Source organism: Heloderma suspectum, chromosome 2 (genome assembly GCF_057233095.1).
Source record: "Heloderma suspectum isolate Gila_16-S chromosome 2, 16-S_ref, whole genome shotgun sequence".
Taxonomy (NCBI): Eukaryota; Metazoa; Chordata; class Lepidosauria; order Squamata; family Helodermatidae; genus Heloderma; species Heloderma suspectum.
This window is the reverse complement of record NC_139459.1, coordinates 381,415,305-381,433,546: the sequence shown is the minus strand read 5'-3', so window position 1 is coordinate 381,433,546 and position 18,242 is coordinate 381,415,305. Positions and strand designations below refer to the sequence as shown.

At 49.5% G+C, this 18,242-nt stretch overlaps 1 protein-coding gene across 1 annotated transcript in view; it reads left to right on the top strand.

Annotated features, from left to right (window-relative positions):
• Window positions 1-18,242, top strand: part of LOC146356366 (alpha-2-macroglobulin-like) — a 77,320-nt gene that overhangs the window by 7,649 nt on the left and 51,429 nt on the right. Inside the window, exons 5-8 of the mRNA XM_084841099.1 lie at window positions 3,170-3,190; window positions 8,628-8,802; window positions 9,629-9,713; window positions 10,848-10,974. Of these exons, the coding sequence (XP_084697225.1) occupies window positions 3,170-3,190; window positions 8,628-8,802; window positions 9,629-9,713; window positions 10,848-10,974 (408 nt within the window). The remainder of the gene's footprint in view (window positions 1-3,169; window positions 3,191-8,627; window positions 8,803-9,628; window positions 9,714-10,847; window positions 10,975-18,242) is intronic.

Sequence of the window (18,242 nt, the reverse complement as noted above, 5' to 3'; positions counted from 1 at the left end):
TAGAAAACTACCACCCAGTTGCAAATACCCCTTTCTTAGGGGAGGTGCTTGAGAGGGTTGGGGTGGAGAAAGACTGCAGGCACTCTTGGAGGATACTGATGATCTAGACCCACTCCAGTCTGGTTTTCAACCTGGTTACGGGACTGAATCAGCCTTGGTCGCCCTGATGGATGCCCTTTCCCGAGAGGGACAGGGGGAGTGCAGCCCTGCTAATTCTGCCTGATCTCTCATCAGCTTTTAGTACCATTCACCACGGTATCCTCCTGGATTAACTCCATGGGATGGGCATTGGAGGCACTGTGTTACCATAGTTCCAGTCTTACCTGTGGGGTTGGTTTCAGAGAGTAACAATGAGTGACCATTCGTTGGCTCCTTGGCCATTGAGCTATGGGGTTCCACAGGGTGCCATCCTGTCCCTAATGTTATTTAACAACTATATGAAGCCACTGGGAGTGGTCATGAGGGGTCTTGGAGCCAAGTGCCATGAGTACACTGATGACACACAGCTCTAGCTCCCTGTGACATCTGAATCAGGTGAGGCTGTGCAAGTCCTGGATCAGTGCCTAGCTGCAGTGATGGGCTGGATGAGGGCCAATACACTGAAAGTGAATCCCAGCAAGACACTTGAAAAGACTCAGCAAAGGCCCAAATTCTTAACATCCTTCCTGCTCCTTCTGCTGAGTGGGCTCCCAGACATCTGCCCCAAAGTCTTGTCTTCATGGCATCAAAGTCCATAACTTAGATATTTGCCATGCAACTCTTGCAATATCTTTGATTTTTTGACAAAACAAATGCTGAAAGGAGAAAATGGGGATGTTCTGAGTGGGCACAAAACCAATTCGAAATGAGCAGCCTTGAATCTCAGTATCAACATTTTAATAGGGGTGTATGAAACCCTGCTTACCTGGCTCTGCCAGGTTCTGCAGGTGGGGGGAGGCAATCCGTTCCTCCCTCCGGAATCCTCGACAGGGGGTGGGAGGCGATCTGTTCCTCCCCCACGGAATCCTCCTTGTCCGGCTCCGCTCCGCAGCCAGCCAGGCCAACCCGCAGCGGGGCCTCCAGCCGCTGCTGGGCTGGTGCGGATACAAATGGTGTCCGGAGTAGGGGATGCCATTTGCGTCCCTATTGTAGCCCATGATAGGCTACATAAATATTTATGTAGCCTATCATAGCTAAAGCAGGGATGTGTCAAGGGCTCCTTGGAGGGCTCTCTCAGTCTAATCCAGTAGCCAAGTCCAGACACAGACAAAGGGATTCTTTTCAAAGCTTTATTCTTCTTTTACAACTTAACAACTCTACAGGTAGCAACTAGATCTGAGCAGCAGCATCCCTATGCCCTAAGTTGGAACAGTTGGTCCCCGTTTGAAAGGCAATTACTGGCAGACCCCTGTATCTAAGGACTAGGGAGAATCCCTCCCCTTTTCCCTTGGATCCTTTGGGCGCAACCGTTCTTTGAGCGCCAACCGGGCACTCCGCCTCCTTTCCGCGCCCTCCATTTGGCGCCGCTCTCTGCGTCTGCGCCGCGCATCCACCAAGTCTGCTATCTGAGCTGGGTCACTCCCTGGACTGCTTTCTAATCTAGGAATGTTGGTGGGAGGAATCTCCGTCAGCTGCGGGCACTGGGAAAAAGGGGCGCACTCCTCTCCCAGGAGCGACTGCTCTTCCTCCGAATCAGAACTACTCTGGGATTCTATGAGCTCAGTGTCCACCCTGACAGGACACAAATGGCATCCCCTATGCCATTTGCGTTCCCGTTTTAGCCGTGATAGGCTACGTAAATATTTACATAGCCTATCACGGGCTACCATAGGACGCAAATGGTGTCCCCTACTCAGGACGCCATTTGCGTCCGCACCAGCCCGGCAGCAGCCGGAGCCACCACCTCCGCCTCTGCAGCCAGGTAGACTCCGTTTCGAGGGGCTTTCGCAGGGTGGAGGGGCGGGGGGCTCCGTTCCGCCATGGATTCTGGGGGGCCGAACTCACTGGAATACGGCCCCCCTGGGATCCGTGGCGGAATTCTCTAACATCCCTACATTTTAAAGTGCTATAATGCAGCTAATCTTCATTAGATTTTGTGAAGTTTACCCAGATTGTAAACTTATTCTTCTCCAGAATAGACTGGGTATACTGAGAGAGCAAATAATTTCCTGAAAATAGGGATGTACGAAAGTCACTTACCTTTTCCCAGAATTGATTCACGGTGGGGGGAAGCGCTCCGTCCCTCCCCCCAGAATCTTCGACGGGGGGGAGGCAATCCGTTCCTCCCCCCCCGGAATCCTGCCCGGCCAGCTACACTCTGCGGCCAGTCCCCAGAGCCGCCAGCCGGGCCAACCTGCAGCAGGGCCTCCATCCGGTGCTGGGCTGCTGCGGACGCAAATGGCGTCCTGAGTAGGGGATGCCATTTGCGTCCCTATGGTAGCCCGTGATAGGCTATGTAAGTATTTACATAGCCTATCACGGCATGACCCCCCAAAAAACCCGGTGTACGCAAATGGCAGCGGCTACGGTGACTGCCAGTTGTGTTCCCTATTTTTCGCTGTTTTATCCTACATAAATATTTACGTAGGCTAAAACAGCGGGGAAAAAAGGAACACAAATAGCACCCACTACGCTATTTGCGTTCCCCTTTTTTTCACCGTAATAGTCTATGTAAATATTTACGTAGACTAAAACGGTGAAAAATAGGGAACGCCAATGGCAGCCACCGTAGCCGCTGCCATTTGTGTACGCCATTTCGTTTTTTACTTGGCTTGCCATGATAGGCTATGTAAATACTTACATAGCCTATCACGGCAAAGACCAGGATGCAAATGGCGGCCGCGGCAGCCGGTTGAAAGACCAGCCGCCACCTCCAGACTCGCCCCTGGAGCCGCCGCCGTCTGGAACATCCGCCCCATGTAAGCCTCATCCCGGGGAGAATCTGCAGGAGGGGGGCGGGGGGAGGCTGTTCTGCCAGGGATTTTGGGGGGCCGAATGCCAGTGCATTTGGCCTCACTGAAATCTGTGGCAGAATTCTCCGCCATCCCTACCTGAAAATTCTGTTCATCTTCAGATCCATACTTTAGAATAACAGTACCCTGTAAAGGTCATCTGCCTTAACTATATAGCACCTGTGTGTAGTTTTTCATTCATTCCTGTCACTGATTCTTCTTGTTTTTTGTCTCCACAGATTTCTTTGGTTTACATCGAGGTAAGTGGCTAATTCCCACTGAAATTTAAGTGGAAAACTGCCCAGGAAATCGAGCACAGACACATTTGATTTCAAAAGAGGAAACTTCTCTAAAATGAGGAACTGTTGAAAAGGAAGTTGAAAGGGGGAGTCATGAGGGTTAAATCCCTTCAAAATGCTTGGAGGTTACTCAAAATGCATATAACAGAAGCTCAGCTAAAATGTATACCACAAGTTAGGAAAAGTTGCACCAAGTCCAAGAGGTCGCCGGCATGGTTAATAAGCACTGTCAAGGAAGCTATTAGAGAAGAGAAGGCTACCTTCAGAAAATGGAAGTCTTGCCCAAGTGAGGAAAACAAAAAGGAGCACAAGCTTGCACAAAGGCGATGCAAGCAGACAATAAGAGATGCAACCCCCCACAATATTTTAGAGAGCATATCGCTAACAATATCAAGGCCAACAATAAAGAGTTCTTTAAGGGTGTAATCCTATGCATGTTTAGAGAGAGAAAAGGACTACAACTCCCAGCATGCCCCAGCCAGCATGGCTGGCTAGGGCATGCTGGGAGTTGTAAGCCTTTTCTCTCTCTAAACATGCATAGGATTGCGCTCTAAATGTATCAGAAGAAGGAAACCAGCTAGGGAGGCAGTTGGACCATTGGGTGACAATGGTGTTAAAGGAGCTCTAAAGGAGGACACGGAGATTGCAGAGAAGCTAACGGAATACTTTTCATTCGTCTTCATTGCAGAAGACATAGGACAGATACCTGTGCCTGAACTGATGTTTAGAGGAAAGGAGTCTGAGGAAGTGAGGCAAACAGTGGTGACAAAAGATGAAGTTCTCAACCTTACTGATAAATTTAAGGCAAATAAATCATTGGGCCAAGATAGTATCCATCCTAGAGTTCTCAAAGAACTCAAATATGAAATCTATGACGTTCTAACCAAAATATGCAACATGTCCCTAAGATCACCGTCTGTACCAGAGGACTAGAAGAAGGCCAAAGTAACACCAATTTTCAAAAAGGGATCCATTGGGATCCGGGAAGTTACAGGCCAGTCAACTTAAGGTCTGTTCTGGGTAAATTGGTTGAAAGCATTATTAAAAGTAAAATTAGTAAGCAAATAGAAGGACAAGTCCTGCTGAAATAGAATCAGCACGGCTTCTGCAAAGGTAAGTCCTGTCTCACTAACCTTTTAGAGTTCTTTGAGAGTGTCAATAGACATGTAGACAGGGGTGATCCAGTAGATATTGTTTACTAGACTTCCAAAAGGCTTTTGACAAAGTCCCGCACCAAAGACTCCTGAGCAAACTTAGCAGTCATGGATAGGGTTGGTGGAGAATTTCTCCCTGAAACTTTGGGGGGCCGAGCGCCAATGTGTTCGGCCCCCCGAACAAGTTTCGAGGAGAAATCCTCCGAACCCCCCCCCGCCCCCCACCCCCCCCCCGGGACGGGACTTACCTTCGCCAAATGTCCCTCCCGGCGGCGGGTCCGGCCGGCGGTTCGGCGGGTGTTCGAGCGGGGCGGGAGCGGCAGCCGGTCTTTCGACCGGCTGCCACCACCGCCACCATTGCAATAGAAGAAAAAAAAAAAACGCCCCCTGATACGCTACGTAACGATTAACGTAGCCTATCACGGCTAGATTTGCAAAGTCAGCCGTGATAGGCTACGTCAATTGTCACGTAGCCTATCACGGGTGACTTTAAAAAAAAAATGTGTACGGATAATGGCGGCCCCCATAGGGAGCTGCCATTCCCGTTCCTTATTTGGTCACTGTAGTCTACGTAAAGATTTACGTAGACTACGGTGAAAATAAGTGCAACGCTATTTGCGTTGCCCTTATTTTCGCCATAGTCTACGAAAACATTTACGTAGACTACAGCGACTAAATAAGGAACGCGAATGGCGGCTCCCTATGGGGGCCGCCATTCGCGTACGCGCTCTTTTTTTTTTTTTAAAGTCACCCGTGATAGGCTACGTGACAATTCACGTAGCCTGTCATGGCTGACTTTGCAGATCTAGCCGTGATAGGCTACGTTAATCATCACGTAGCCTATCAGGGGGCGTTTAAAAAAAAAAAAAAGTTCGCGTTCGCGGCCGGGCGAGTTGGGAAGCCTCCCCACCCGGCCTGAACTTCGCGGGGGGAGCAGCGAAGCGCCTCCCCCCCACCGTGAACGTCCTTCGAGGACAGGTAAGGGACTTTCGTCCACCCCTAGTCATGGAATAAGAGAACAGGTCCTCTTATGTATCAGTCACTGGTTAAAAAACAGAAAGCAGAGCACAGGAATAAATGGTAAATTCTCCCAATGGAGGGACATAAATAGTGGGGATCCCAAAGGGATCTGTATTGGGACCAATGCTTTTCAAGTTGTTCATGCATGATCTGGAATTAGACATGAGCAGTGAAGTGGCCAAGTCTGCTGATGACACCAAACTATTTAGGGTGCTTAAAACAAAAAGGGATTGTGAGGAGCTGCAAAAGGATCTCTCCAAACTGGGAGAATGGGCATCCAAATGGCAAATGCAGTTCTATGTAAGCAAGTGTACAGTGATGCACATTGGGGCAAAAATCCCAGTTTCAAGTATAACCTGGTGGGATCTGAGCGACCCCTGACAAGATCTTGGAGTTGTGGTGACAGCTCAATGAAAATGTCAACCCAGTGTGTGGCCACTATAAAAAAGGCAAACTGCATGTTAAGTATAATTAGAAATGGAACTGAGAATAAAACTGCCACTATCCTACTGTCCTTACACAAATCTATAGGGCAACCACACTGTGTGTACAGTTCTGGTCACCACCCCTCAAAAGGATATTGTTCAGCTGGAAGAAGTCTAAAAACGGGCAACTAAAATGATCAAGGGGCTGGAGCATCTCCCCTACGAGGGAAGGTTAAAACAGCTGGGATTGTTTAGCTTGGAAAAAAGGAGGGTAAGGGGAGACAGGATAGAGGTCTACAAAATTATGCATGGTGTGTGTGGAGAATGTGGATAGGGAGACATTTTTCTCCCTCTCAAAATACTAGAACCTGGGGTCATCCTATGAACCTGATTGGTGGGAGATTCAGGACAGATAAAAGGAAGGGCTTCTTCACACAGTGCAGAGTTAAACTATGGAATTCGCTTCCACAGGATGTAGTGATGGCCACCAGTTTGGATGGCTCTAAAAGGGGGTTAGACAGATTCCTGGAGGAGAAAGCTATCAATGGCTACTAGGCTTGAGGGCTATGAGCTACCTCCAATACCAGAGGCAATGAACCTATGTACACCAGTTGCTGGGGAACATGGGTAGGAGGGTGCTGTTGCGCTTGTGTCCTGCTTGTGGGTTTTTGGTCGACAGCTGGTTGGCCACTGTGTGAACAGAATGCTGGACTAGATGGACCCTTGGTCTGATCCAACATGGCTCTTCTTAGGTTCTTAAGTCACTGGGGGCTGGGGGGCATTTGAGTTGCAAACTCCTCCCATCCCACAGGAATCGCCACTGAAATTGCTGTCTCTCTCCTGCTACAAGCAGCAGGAAAATAGTGATCTCGGAAGTTAGGGAACAACAGTGGGTCGGGTCCTGCCAAATAGTGAGGTGACAGCACCCTAAAAGCAAATGTTTCTGTTAGCCCTGCTTGTGAGGCTGTCCGTTCTTTAAGTGTGCAATCCTATCCATGTATAGACAGAAAAAAGTCCTACAATTCCTAGCATCTCTACGCATGGCCATGCTGGCTGGGGCTTGCTGGGAGTTGTAGGACCTTTTTCTGACAGATCATTAGGATTGCACCCTAAAGCTTCTTAACCCCTTGTCAAGGATGGGCAATGTATGCCCCTCCAGATGTTCTGCCCTACAACTCCCTTCAGACCTAGCTAGCATAGGCATTGCTGAAGACTATGGGAATTCTAGGCCAAAACAATTGGAGGGCTACAAGTTGCTCCCCCTTGCCTTAAATTGTCCATTTAGGGGACAAAGGTCACCTTTGCTGCAGTCCTCAAATCCTAATCGCCAGAACCCCTCGATTCTGTAGGATTCCACGTAGAATTGGGCAGTTATCTGTAAGTCCATGCAAAGTTCTACATGTGTGGCCACACTGGAGACTGTAGCCATGATGGTAAAACATTGGGTACCTGCTCTGGTAAGAAATAAGCTATCGGGCAGGTTACAGTAATAACCCTGCATTCCCTCACAACTGTAACCCAGAGGGAATCTTCCATGCTCTCCCCAGACCTTGATCCCCTTCCCCCAATCCAGTGACTGCAATGTCATTCACACAGTTTTATCTGGCTCTGGGCTTCCAGTGCAGCAGACAGCTACCTTGGATTATCGAGAGCAAATAGACTTTGAATATGTCACACTGGGGAAAAAAAAAACCCACAGGGCAGAGGCCAGGAGAGTGGAAATATTTTAAACATTAACCACGGCTGCAACCCAAAACAGAGCTCCTTGGCAGTAAGTTCCATTTAACTCAACAGGGCTTGAGATAAAAGGAGCTTGGACATTTAGTCTGCTTTTGCTGAATTTTATGTAAAATTCTTAGCCAGATTTTCATGTGCGTGCATGCGTGTGTGTGTACGTGCGTGTGTGTGTGTGTGTATATGTATATGTGTATGTGTGTGTATGTATGTATGTGTGTATGTATGTATATGTGTGTGTGTGTGTGTGTGTGTGTATATATATTGCATGCATGCACTGGAAAGGATATATTCAAATATATGTAGCTTCATGTTTTCTTTTTCTCTTTTTGGTTTTGTTGAATTTTGAAATAAGACATTAATTCAAAACAAAACCAAATAACTCCCCAGGACTTGCCCTGGAGCACACATGGTCAGTCACTAGAGCTCAGGAGATGCATTTCAACTTTTAAAAACGGGGGGAAATCTGCATGAAAGCCAGGAAACCACCAGATGGTTGGGGAGAAAGGGGGTGGGGCCTGGGGAACAGGGCGTGGCCACCCAAGGGACTCTGAAGGGCCAGATTAGGACTCAAGGAGGGCCAGATTGGACTCCTGGGCCTGAGGTTCCCCACCCTTGGCCTAATGGTAGGGCCGGCACCTACAGCTACACAGAGCTATCAGAAGAGCAATACTGTGGCAGAGGGTGGGCAGAGTGTGCTGGGTGAGATCTGCACTAGTGCTTTTTATCGGTACAGAAGTGCACTGATATCTGTTGGGGCACATTACGCATTCCGTATACCGCTTTCCTAGCATTATTGCCTGCTTTGTGTTCTGTATTATCCACAATATTGCTACAGATGTCAGTGCGTGCGCTAAGAGCTATAAATGCACAAGAGGGATATCGCGTCACCATGATGGGATCGTTTTGATATGACACGAGGTGTAGGTCTGGCCCTGGACACTGACAGTTGATGGTAGCATGTCGTAATATTTAGGGCCACCAGCAGCAGCAGCAGCAGAACCGATGCCCCGTCGCTAGTTTTAACATGAGTGGCTTGTGGCCGTGTTCTCTTGTGACTCCCAGGACCCCAAGAGAAACCGCCTGGCCCAGTGGCGAGACGTGGAGCTCAACGTGGGCCTCACCCAACTCTCCTTCCGTCTTGCTTCTGAGCCTGCCCAAGGCACCTACAAAGTGGTGGTACAGCCAACCTCCATGATTCCAAAAGACCATACAGCTTTGTTTGCCGTGAAGGAATACGGTAAGAAGGATCGGTCCCTCTTGCACCAGGTGATTGAATGGCCATTTGTGCTGATTTGTACTCTGCATCATTTTATGAAAAGAAGCATCTTGAAATGGTGTGTGTGTGTATATATATATTTCAGAAGATATGAATATGAAATATGGGTGACACACCTATGGAAGAAATGAGGACGTGGTAAAGCCTTTAGTTTTATTTGCAAATATAACAATAACCCCACCACAACCACAACAACAATAAAAGAAGCAGTAAAGATGCCCCCTTTGTAGTTCCTTTCTCCATCTATGTTATGTGCAACAGATATCACTGGATAAGACCTTAGCTACCCAACAAGGAGAATCAAATGGTTTGTTTTGCTCTTGCTTGGCTGTACCAGCTCAGATTGCATATTGGGGATTGATGATTTAAATCATGGGTGCATAACCTGTGGGCCAAATGCGGCCCTCAGCTGCTCCCTGTGTGGCCCGCAAAGCCTGCCCACTTTTTCCTGTGGCCCACCTGATCCTCCCACATGCTTTTACCCCATGCCCTGCACCTGCGTCCAGCCTCAGGGCCAAAAAAGTGGAGCACCTCTGGTTTAAATGCTCGCCTACATTAAAAACAACAACACTCTACACATCAGCCTATCAGGGAACAGGGTTGTAGCCAGCTGTTCAAGGAGCTTGGCTCTTAGTGAGGGGCGGTTTATTTCAGTGGGGATGTGACTATTTTAATGAAGTTGTTCTGGTGGGGAAAAAGTGTTCCTCACATGGTTTGGAGATAACTGTATTGTTTTCCCCCCTTCCCTCCCCTCTCCTTTATCCTGGTATCTCCTTCCTCCCTTTAGTATTGCCCAGATATGAGGTTTTGGTGACGGCGCCCAAGATGATGACAATTATGGCTGACAAACTAGAAGTGACTGCTTGTGGCAAGTGAGTGGGATGGGTCTGGTTTTCTCTTCTTCATACTTGGAACCAGGGAACGGAGACCTTTGGTAACACAGTGAATGCCCCCTTTTCTACCAGCCACTGCTACTCCATCCTGCAGTTGGGCTGTCTTAGGGGTGTACAAAACCCCGCTTACCTGGCTCATCCAGGTTCCGCAAGTGGGGGGAAGCAATCTGTTCCAGGCTGGTGCAGACGCAAATGGCGTCCTGAGTAGGGGACGCCATTTGCGTCTTTATGGTAGCCCGTGATAGGCTACATAAATATTTACGTAGCCTATCATGGCTAAAGCAGGGACACAAATGGCATCCGCACCAGCCCAATTCTCTAACATCCCTAGCTGTCATAGCCGTGTGGCATAAGTGGCCTGCAATGGCACGGCACACCTGGTGAGTAGCTGCGTTGCCCAGCTCATGGCGCCTTGAGTGCAATGCTATCCCACTCGCCACGTCCTCTTACTGTGAGTCGTATGACTCACAGGGGTGGAGCCTGTGCATTGCATGCAGAAGGCCCAGTCTTCAGTCCCCAGCATCTCCATTCGAGAGCTGGAGAGAGGTTGCCGGTCAGAATAGACCAGGGTGTTAAGCTTCAGGCCTGTGGGACTAATCCAGCCCACCTGAGTTTCCAGTCTGGCCCTCCAGGTTTCCTCAGATGGTCACCCCCCTTTTCCCCCAGCCACCAATCCTCTGGTGGGTCCCTGGCTTTTGTGCAGCCCCCCACCCTTCCAAGAGGTTGAAATGCCTCTCCGAGGGCACAGTTACTGGCAGGAAAAGATTTAAGCAACAATATGATGGTGCTTTTGGGATTCTGGCCCAGCCCCTTTGGCCTTCAGCCCCACTTGCCACTGGAATATGGCCACTGAGGCTTCTCTGAAATGGAATTCAGCCCTCGCGCTGAAAGAGCATCGACCCCCCAGGAATAGACAGTACCGGGCTACATGGACCGATAGCCTGATGCTTTATAAGGCAGCTTCCCGTGTTCCCATGAAATCATCTTTCTCAAGCTCTGGATGATCAGCCGCCATGAAACCTTCCTGGGGCATCGAACAAGAGACAGCCCCGCTGGTCTCCATATCTCCCTGTATCCCCTCTTCATCGATGCTGTGGTTGTTTCCGGCTGCAGATACACCTATGGGAAGCCTGTCCCTGGCCTGGTGCATATCAGTGTTTGCCGGCCCTATCATTACCGACACGGAGGCCAGTGCTATGGGCAAAAGTCACAGGCCATGTGTGAAGAATTCAGTGGAAAGGTGAGTCCTGCGACTGCAGCAGGGGCCTTACAGAAACAAAGACAGTTTGGGGACTGCATTGGACACTGTCCAGTCCTCCTTTCTTCCTCTAGTGTTTGGATTCCCTTCCTTGGATGTCCAAATTGGTCGTAAGCCAGTGAGGGTCTGGGGCCTGTGGTGTGTTTTCCACTGTTTAAGACAACTCGATCTTTGAGGTACTTTATGCCAGGGGATTCCCAAAGAAAAGAAATGCGAGGAAGCAAAGTGGCTGTCTGATGAGGCTTTACAAGTAGCTGAGGAAAGAAGTAGGGAAGTCAGAGAATTCCGCCACGAATCTCTGTGAGGCCCTCCGAACTCTGTGGCGGAACGGGCTGCCCCCCCACCCCCCCACGGATCCCCCCCAGGATGAGACTTACCTGGGGCGGATCTTCTGGGCAGCGGCGGCCCCAGCGGCAGCTCCGGTGGCGGCGGTGGCTGGTCTTCTGACCGGCTGCCGCCGCCGCCATTTGCAGTCTTGTAAAAAAAAACACAAACCCAACATGATAGGCTACGTAAAGATTTACGTAGCCTATCATGGCTGGGTTTTAAAAAAAATGACGCGATAGGCTACGTAAAGATTTATGTAGCCTATCATGGCTGGGTTTTTTTAAAAAAAAAAACGCGTACGCAAATGGCAGCGGCTACGGCCGCCGCCATTTGCGTTCCTTATTTTTGGCCATCTTAGTCTACGTAAATATTTATGTAGACTATGACAGCGAAAATAAAGGGGAAGCAAATAGCAGAGCGGGCGCTATTTACGTCCCTTTTTGATTCACTGTTTTAGCCTACGTAAAGATTTACGTAGGCTACAACAATGAATCAAAAAGGGATGCAAATAGCGCCTGCTATGCTATTTCCATAATAATAACGGCCAAAAATAAGGAATGCAAATGGCGGTGGCCGTAGCCTAGGGATGTACGAAAGTGACTTACCTTTCCGCAGATTATGTTGATGCTGGGGGGGAGCACTCCGTTCCTCCCCCCCAGAATCCTTTCTGGCCGGCTCCACTCTGCACCGCAGGGATTCTGCGGAGCCGCCAGCCAGCTCTGCCAGCAGCCGGACATCTGGCCGCTGGCTAGCAGGGACACAAAAGATTTACGTAGCCTATCATGGCTAGATTTTAAAAAAAACACAGTGATAGACTACGTAAATGTTTACGTAGCCTATCACAGCTGATTTAAAAACAACAACAACGCGCGTACGCAAATGGCGGCAGCCATGGCCGCCACCATTTGCATTCTTTATTTTGGCATGTCTTAGCCTAAGTAAACTTTTACGTAGACTAAGACGGTGAAAATAAGGGGAACGCAAATAGCGTAGCGTCTAAGCTATTTGCATTCCCCTTATTTTCGCCGTCTTAGTCTACGTGAATGTTTACGTAGACTAAGACGTGCCAAAATAAGGAACGCAAATGGTGGCAGGCATTTGCGTACGCGTGTTGTTGTTGTTGTTGTTTTAAATCTAGCCATGATAGGCTACGTAAATCTTTACATAGCCTATCATTTTGGTTCTTTTTGTTTTTTTTGCTGGAAATGGCGGCGGCGGCAGCTGGTCGGAAGACCGGCGGCTGCAGCCACCACTGCCAAACCGCCGCTGGAGCCGCTATTGCAGCTGCCGCCAGGAAGATCCGCCCAAGGTAAGTCCCGTCCCGGTGGGGAGCGGGGGGGGTGGCGGGCCGTTCCACCACCGATTTCAGGGGGCCGAATGCGCTGGCATTCGGCCTCCCCGAGATCCGTGGCGGAACTTTCGTACATCCCTACTGTAGCCACCGCCATTTGCGTACGCGTTTCCGCCCCCCCCGAACCCTCCGCAGCCGGACATCTGGCTACGGATGGCTCTGGCCTGGCTGGGCCTGGCCGGCTGCTCCGCGGAGCTGCTGCGGAGCACAGCCAGCCATGGAGGATTCCGGGGGGGAGGAACGGATCGCCTCCCCCCATCGAGGATTCCGGGGGGAGGGACGGAACGCCTACCCCCCCACCATCAACATAATCTGCGGAAAGGTAAGTGACTTTCGTACATCCCTAGAAAGAAGGGAAGTGAAAAGCAAGGGAGAAAGGGGAAGATATATCCAACTGAATGCAGAGTTCCAGAGAATAGCAAGGAGAGACAAGAAGGCCTTCTTCAATGAACAATGCAAAGAAATCGAGGAAAACAATAGAATGGGAAAGACGAGAGATCTCTTCAAGAAAATCAGAGATATCAAGGGAACGTTTTGTGCAAAGATGGACATAATAAAGGACAAAGAAGGCAGGGACCTAACAGAAGCAGATGAGATTAAGAATAAGTGGAAGGAATACACAGAAGAACTATAAAGGAAAGATCTGAATGTCCTTGATAGCCATGCTAGTGCAGTCACTAGGGATGCACGAAAGGCACATACCTGGTCCCGCAGCTTGCTTCACGGTGGGGGGGAGGCACTTCGGTTCTCCCCCCGAAGTTCAGGCTGGGGGTGGAGGCGCCCCGCCTCGCCCGGCCGAAATTCTGGAAGGGGAGAAGCGCCCCGTCTCCCTGGCCGCAAAATAACAAAGTGAATGTAAAACACACACACACACACACGTGATAGGCTACGTAACGGTAAATCGTTACATAGCCTATCGCGGCTGACTTTGGAAATCTAGCCGTGATAGGCTACGTTAACCGTTACGTAGCCTATCACGTGTGTGTGTGTGTGTGTGTGTGTGTGTTTTACATTCACTTTGTAATGGCGGTGGCAGCGGCAGCCGCTCGGAAGACTGGCCGCCGCCCCCGCCCCCGCCGAACCGCCGTCGAACCGCCGCCGGGACCTACTGCTGAGAGGGACATTCAAGGGAGGTAAGTCCCATCCCGGGGGGGGGGGGGGCGGAGAATTTCACCAACAATTTTGGGGGGCTGAATGTGTTGGCATTCAGCCTCCCCGAGATTCGTGGAGAAATTCTCCGCCATCCCTAGCCGGTCACTGAACTTGAGCCAGACATCCTAGAAAGTGGAGTCATGTGGGCCGTAGGAAGCATTACTAACAACAAAGCTAGCGGAGACGACAGTATTTCAGCTGAACTATTTAAAATCCTAAAAGATAATGCCATTAAAGTGCTGCACTCAATAGGCCAACAAATTTGGGACACTCAACAGTGGCCACAAGACTGGAAAAAGTGAAATTCCAATTCCAAAGAAGGGCAACTCCAAAGAGTGTTCAAACTACCATACAATTACGCTCTTTTCACATGCCAGCAAGGTGATGCTCAAAATCCTACAAGCTAGGCTTCAGCAGTATGTGAACCAAGAACTACTGGAAGTACAAGCAGGGTTTCGAAAAGGCAGAGGAACTAGAGATCAACTCGCCGACATTCGCTGGATCATGGAGAAAGCAAGAGAATTCCAGAAAAATGTCTATTTCTACTTCATTGACTACACTAAAGCCTGTGATTGTGTGGATCACAACAAACTCTGGCAAATTGTTAAAGAGATGGGAGTACCAGACCACCTTACCTGTCTCCTGAGAAACCTGTATGTGGGCCAAGAAGCAACAGTAAGAACCAGACATGGAACAACCGATTGGTTCAAAATTGGGAAAGGAGTACGACAAGGCTGCATATAGTCGCCCTGCTTATTTAACTTATATGCAGAGTACATCATGAGAAATGCCGGGTTGGATGAATCACAGGTCGGAATTAAGATTGCCGGGAGAATTATCAACAACCTCCAATATGCAGACGATACCACCCTAATGGCAGAAAGCAAAGAAGATATAAAGAGCCTCTTGTTGAGGGTGAAAGAGGACAGTGCAAAAGCTGGTTTGAAACTCAACATGAAAAAAACGAAGATCATGGCATCTGGCCCCATCACTTCCTGGCATATAGAAGGGGAAGAAATGGAAGCAGTGACAGATGTTATTTTCTTGGGCTCCAAGATCACTGCAGATGGTGACTGTAGCCATGAAATTAAAAGACGCTTGCTCCTTGGGTGGAAAGCTATGGCAAACCTAGACAGCATAGTAAGAAGCAGAGACATCACCTTGTAGACAAAGGTCCATCTCATCAAAGCTATTGGTTTTCCCAGTAGTAATATATGGCTGTGAGAGCTGGACTATAAGGAAGGCTGAAGATTGAAGGCAAAAGGAGAAGGGGACGGCAGAGGATGAGATGACTAGATAGCATCACTGATGCAATGAGTATGAACCTGAGCACACTCCGGGAGAGAGCGGAGGACAGGAAGGCCTGGCGTGCTGTGGTCCATGGGGTCACGAAGAGTTGAACACGACTTAACAACTGCACAACAACCTGCCAGGGGATCCCAACCTTTTTGGACCTGTGGGCCCATTTGGGAATTTGAGGAACTGCTGTGGGCACCACCACAAAATGGCTCCCACAGAGGATGTGGCTAGTCACATAATGGCTGCTGTGGAGGCCTGGCTGGTCAAAAGTGAGCTAGAGAGGTGGCGGCAGGAGAGGAATGGCAAGGCTGGAAGTTGTGAGGGAGGGGGAAATAGCAAGGCATGGAGGTAGTGGTGAGAGAAAGAGCAAGGCTAGAAAGGGAGAGGTAGGAGACCGACCTAAGAATTTCCAAGGCTTTTCTTAAAACCTTTTTTTAAGGGGGCAGGGAGGGCAGAGCTTCGTGCATGCCATTGGAGGTCCCTGTGGGCACTAAAGCGCCTGTGGGCACTGCAATGGAGATCCCTGCTTTTTACATTCATATTACTCTGGGCAACTTGTGAGTGAGACTGTTTACTGGGCTGTGAGCGCTTCCTCCCAGAAAAAGGGACTGCGTACTTTAGGGATGTCAGAGAATTTCTCCCCGAATCTTCGGGGGGCCGAGCGCCAACGCATTCGGCCCCCCGAAATCGGCGGTGAAATTCTCCGCCACCCCCCCGCCACACCCTCGGAATGGGACTTACCTTTGCCGAATGTCCCTCCCGGTGGCGGGTCCTGGCGGTGGTTCGGCGGGCTTTCGGTGGGGGGGGCAGCAGCCGGTATTTCGACCGGCTGCCGCCGCCGCCATTACAAGTAAAGTAAAAACAAAACAAAACACCCCGTGATAGTCTACGTAACGATTAACGTAGCCTATCACGGCTAGATCTCCGAAGTCAGCCGTGATAGGCTACGTTAATCTTTACGTAGCCTATCACGGCTGACTTTGGAAAAAAAAAAGCGCGTATGCAAATGGCGGTGCCCTTATTTTCGCCGTAGTCTACGTAAATCTTTACGTAGACTACAGGGACCAAATAAGGAACGCAAACGGCGGCACCCCATGGGGGCCGCCATTTGCGTGCGCACTTTTTTTTTTCAAAGTCAGCCGTGATAGGCTACGTAACGATTAACGTAGCCTATCATGGCTGACTTTGCAAATCTAGCTGTGATAGGCTACGTTAATCGTTACGTAGCCTATCATGAGGTGTTTTGTTTTTTTTACTTTCCTTGTTTGCGACCGGGGAGACAGGGCGCGTCTCCCCGGCCTGAATTTTGGCCGGGCGAGGTGGGGCGCCTCCCCCCCCTGGCCTGAATTTCAGCCGGGCGAGGCGGGGCGCCTCCCCCACCCGGCCTGAATTTCGGGGGGGGGGAAGTGAAGCGCCTCCCCCCGCACCGTGAAGCAAAGCTGTGAAAAGGTAAGTGACTCTTGTACATCCCTAGCGAGCTTTTAAAAACAAAATCCAAATACTGACCATGTATTACGGAAATTAATCCCTGTGAAGCTGGCTTTGGACAGTAACTTTGCAGGGAGCTTCCAGTGTATCATAGAATCATAGAATAGTGGGGTTGGAAGGGGCGTACAAGGCCATCAAGTCCAACCCCCTGCTCAGTTCAGGAATCCAAGTCAGAGCATCCCTGACAGATGGCTGTCCAGCCTTGTCTTGAACGTCTACAGTGAGGGAGAGCCCACCACCTCCCTAAGTCATTGGTTCCATTGTCATATTGCTGTAACACTAAGGACGTTTTTCCTGATGTTCAGCCGGAATCTGGCTTCCTGTCACTTGAGCCCATTATTCCGTGTCTTGCACTCTGGGATGATTGAGAAGAGATCCTGGCCTTCCTCTCTGTGACAACCTTTCACGTCCTTGAAGAGCACTAGTGTAGTGTAGCATTTAGCTCAGGGGTGAGGAAACTCTGCCCCTCCTGTTCTTTTGGTACAGCAATGGGTTTCTTTTTTTTCTGTCAGTACCTAGGGCTCTCTGGAGAGGAGGAAATTACAGAACAGTAAGATGTTTCTTATTGGATCGGTATCCATTGGAGAAATGGTAGGCAGTTTTACCACAGTGTGCCATGTCCCCCCCGCCCTACATTAAATCCTGGACATGCCTCTCTTACCTGGCAGTAATGTGGTCAAGGGGGTGGGATGCCCCATTCCCTTCTGTTTCCCCAATGGAAGTAGGTTTTCCCATTGAGAAAATCCCCAGGAGCGAAGCAGCGACCCCTCATATTACCATAGTAGCGGGTACACTCATTCACCTTAAAAGGCCTGCTTTTAATCTTCAGCATATTCCCCCTTCTGTGACTGTTTACTCAAAAGTAAGAAATAAATCTTGCTCCCCTGAAGTGAAAGGGCTAAAGGCTAACTTTAGAAATTTGCCCTAAAGCACACTTTCACTTCTCCATTGCTCTCTTCAATCACTAGTACGATGTTGTGCTTCTTTGATGTTCTATAATTTCTCTGATGTGAAGTCATTTCTCCGTTGTTATGTAAAGTCTCTTCTTCAGTTTATTGCTTTATTGCAGTAATTATTTTTCGGGTTTACAGGAGCTTCTCATTGTGAGCAGGGAGAAGTAGAAAGGGGGGCAGGCTTGGAATCAATAGCCAAAAGTGCACACATGAGGGAAAATGGGATGGGAGGAATAACTCCACAGCAGATTGCTGGAATATGGCAAAATTGGGGTGGGGGGAAGGTCTCGGGGGAGCCTTCAGATGCTGCACTAGAGAACTGGGGATTTTGGCTTCTTCAGGGAAATCTGCACACATGGGGAAAATTAGTTGCTTTCCACTCATAATAATACAGCAGCAGTGGGGAGCCTGGGCAGGGGCAGGAAACAAGCCTCTCCCATTGGTTGAGCAGCCCTTGTCATTTTGATGACATTCAGTTCTACTCCCCCCACCCCACCCAGAAGTATGTTTCTCTTAAGCACTGGGTGACCCCTGAAAACCAGATTTTACAGGTACGCTACGCTTGTCTTGTCTTACTTCCTGTGTCCCTGATGGACCAGAGCCGATTCCATGAAAATCCGGGTAATACTCCAGTGAGCTTCTCATTCTGTTGTCGTGAAGATCCCCTCCAGGATTCCCTG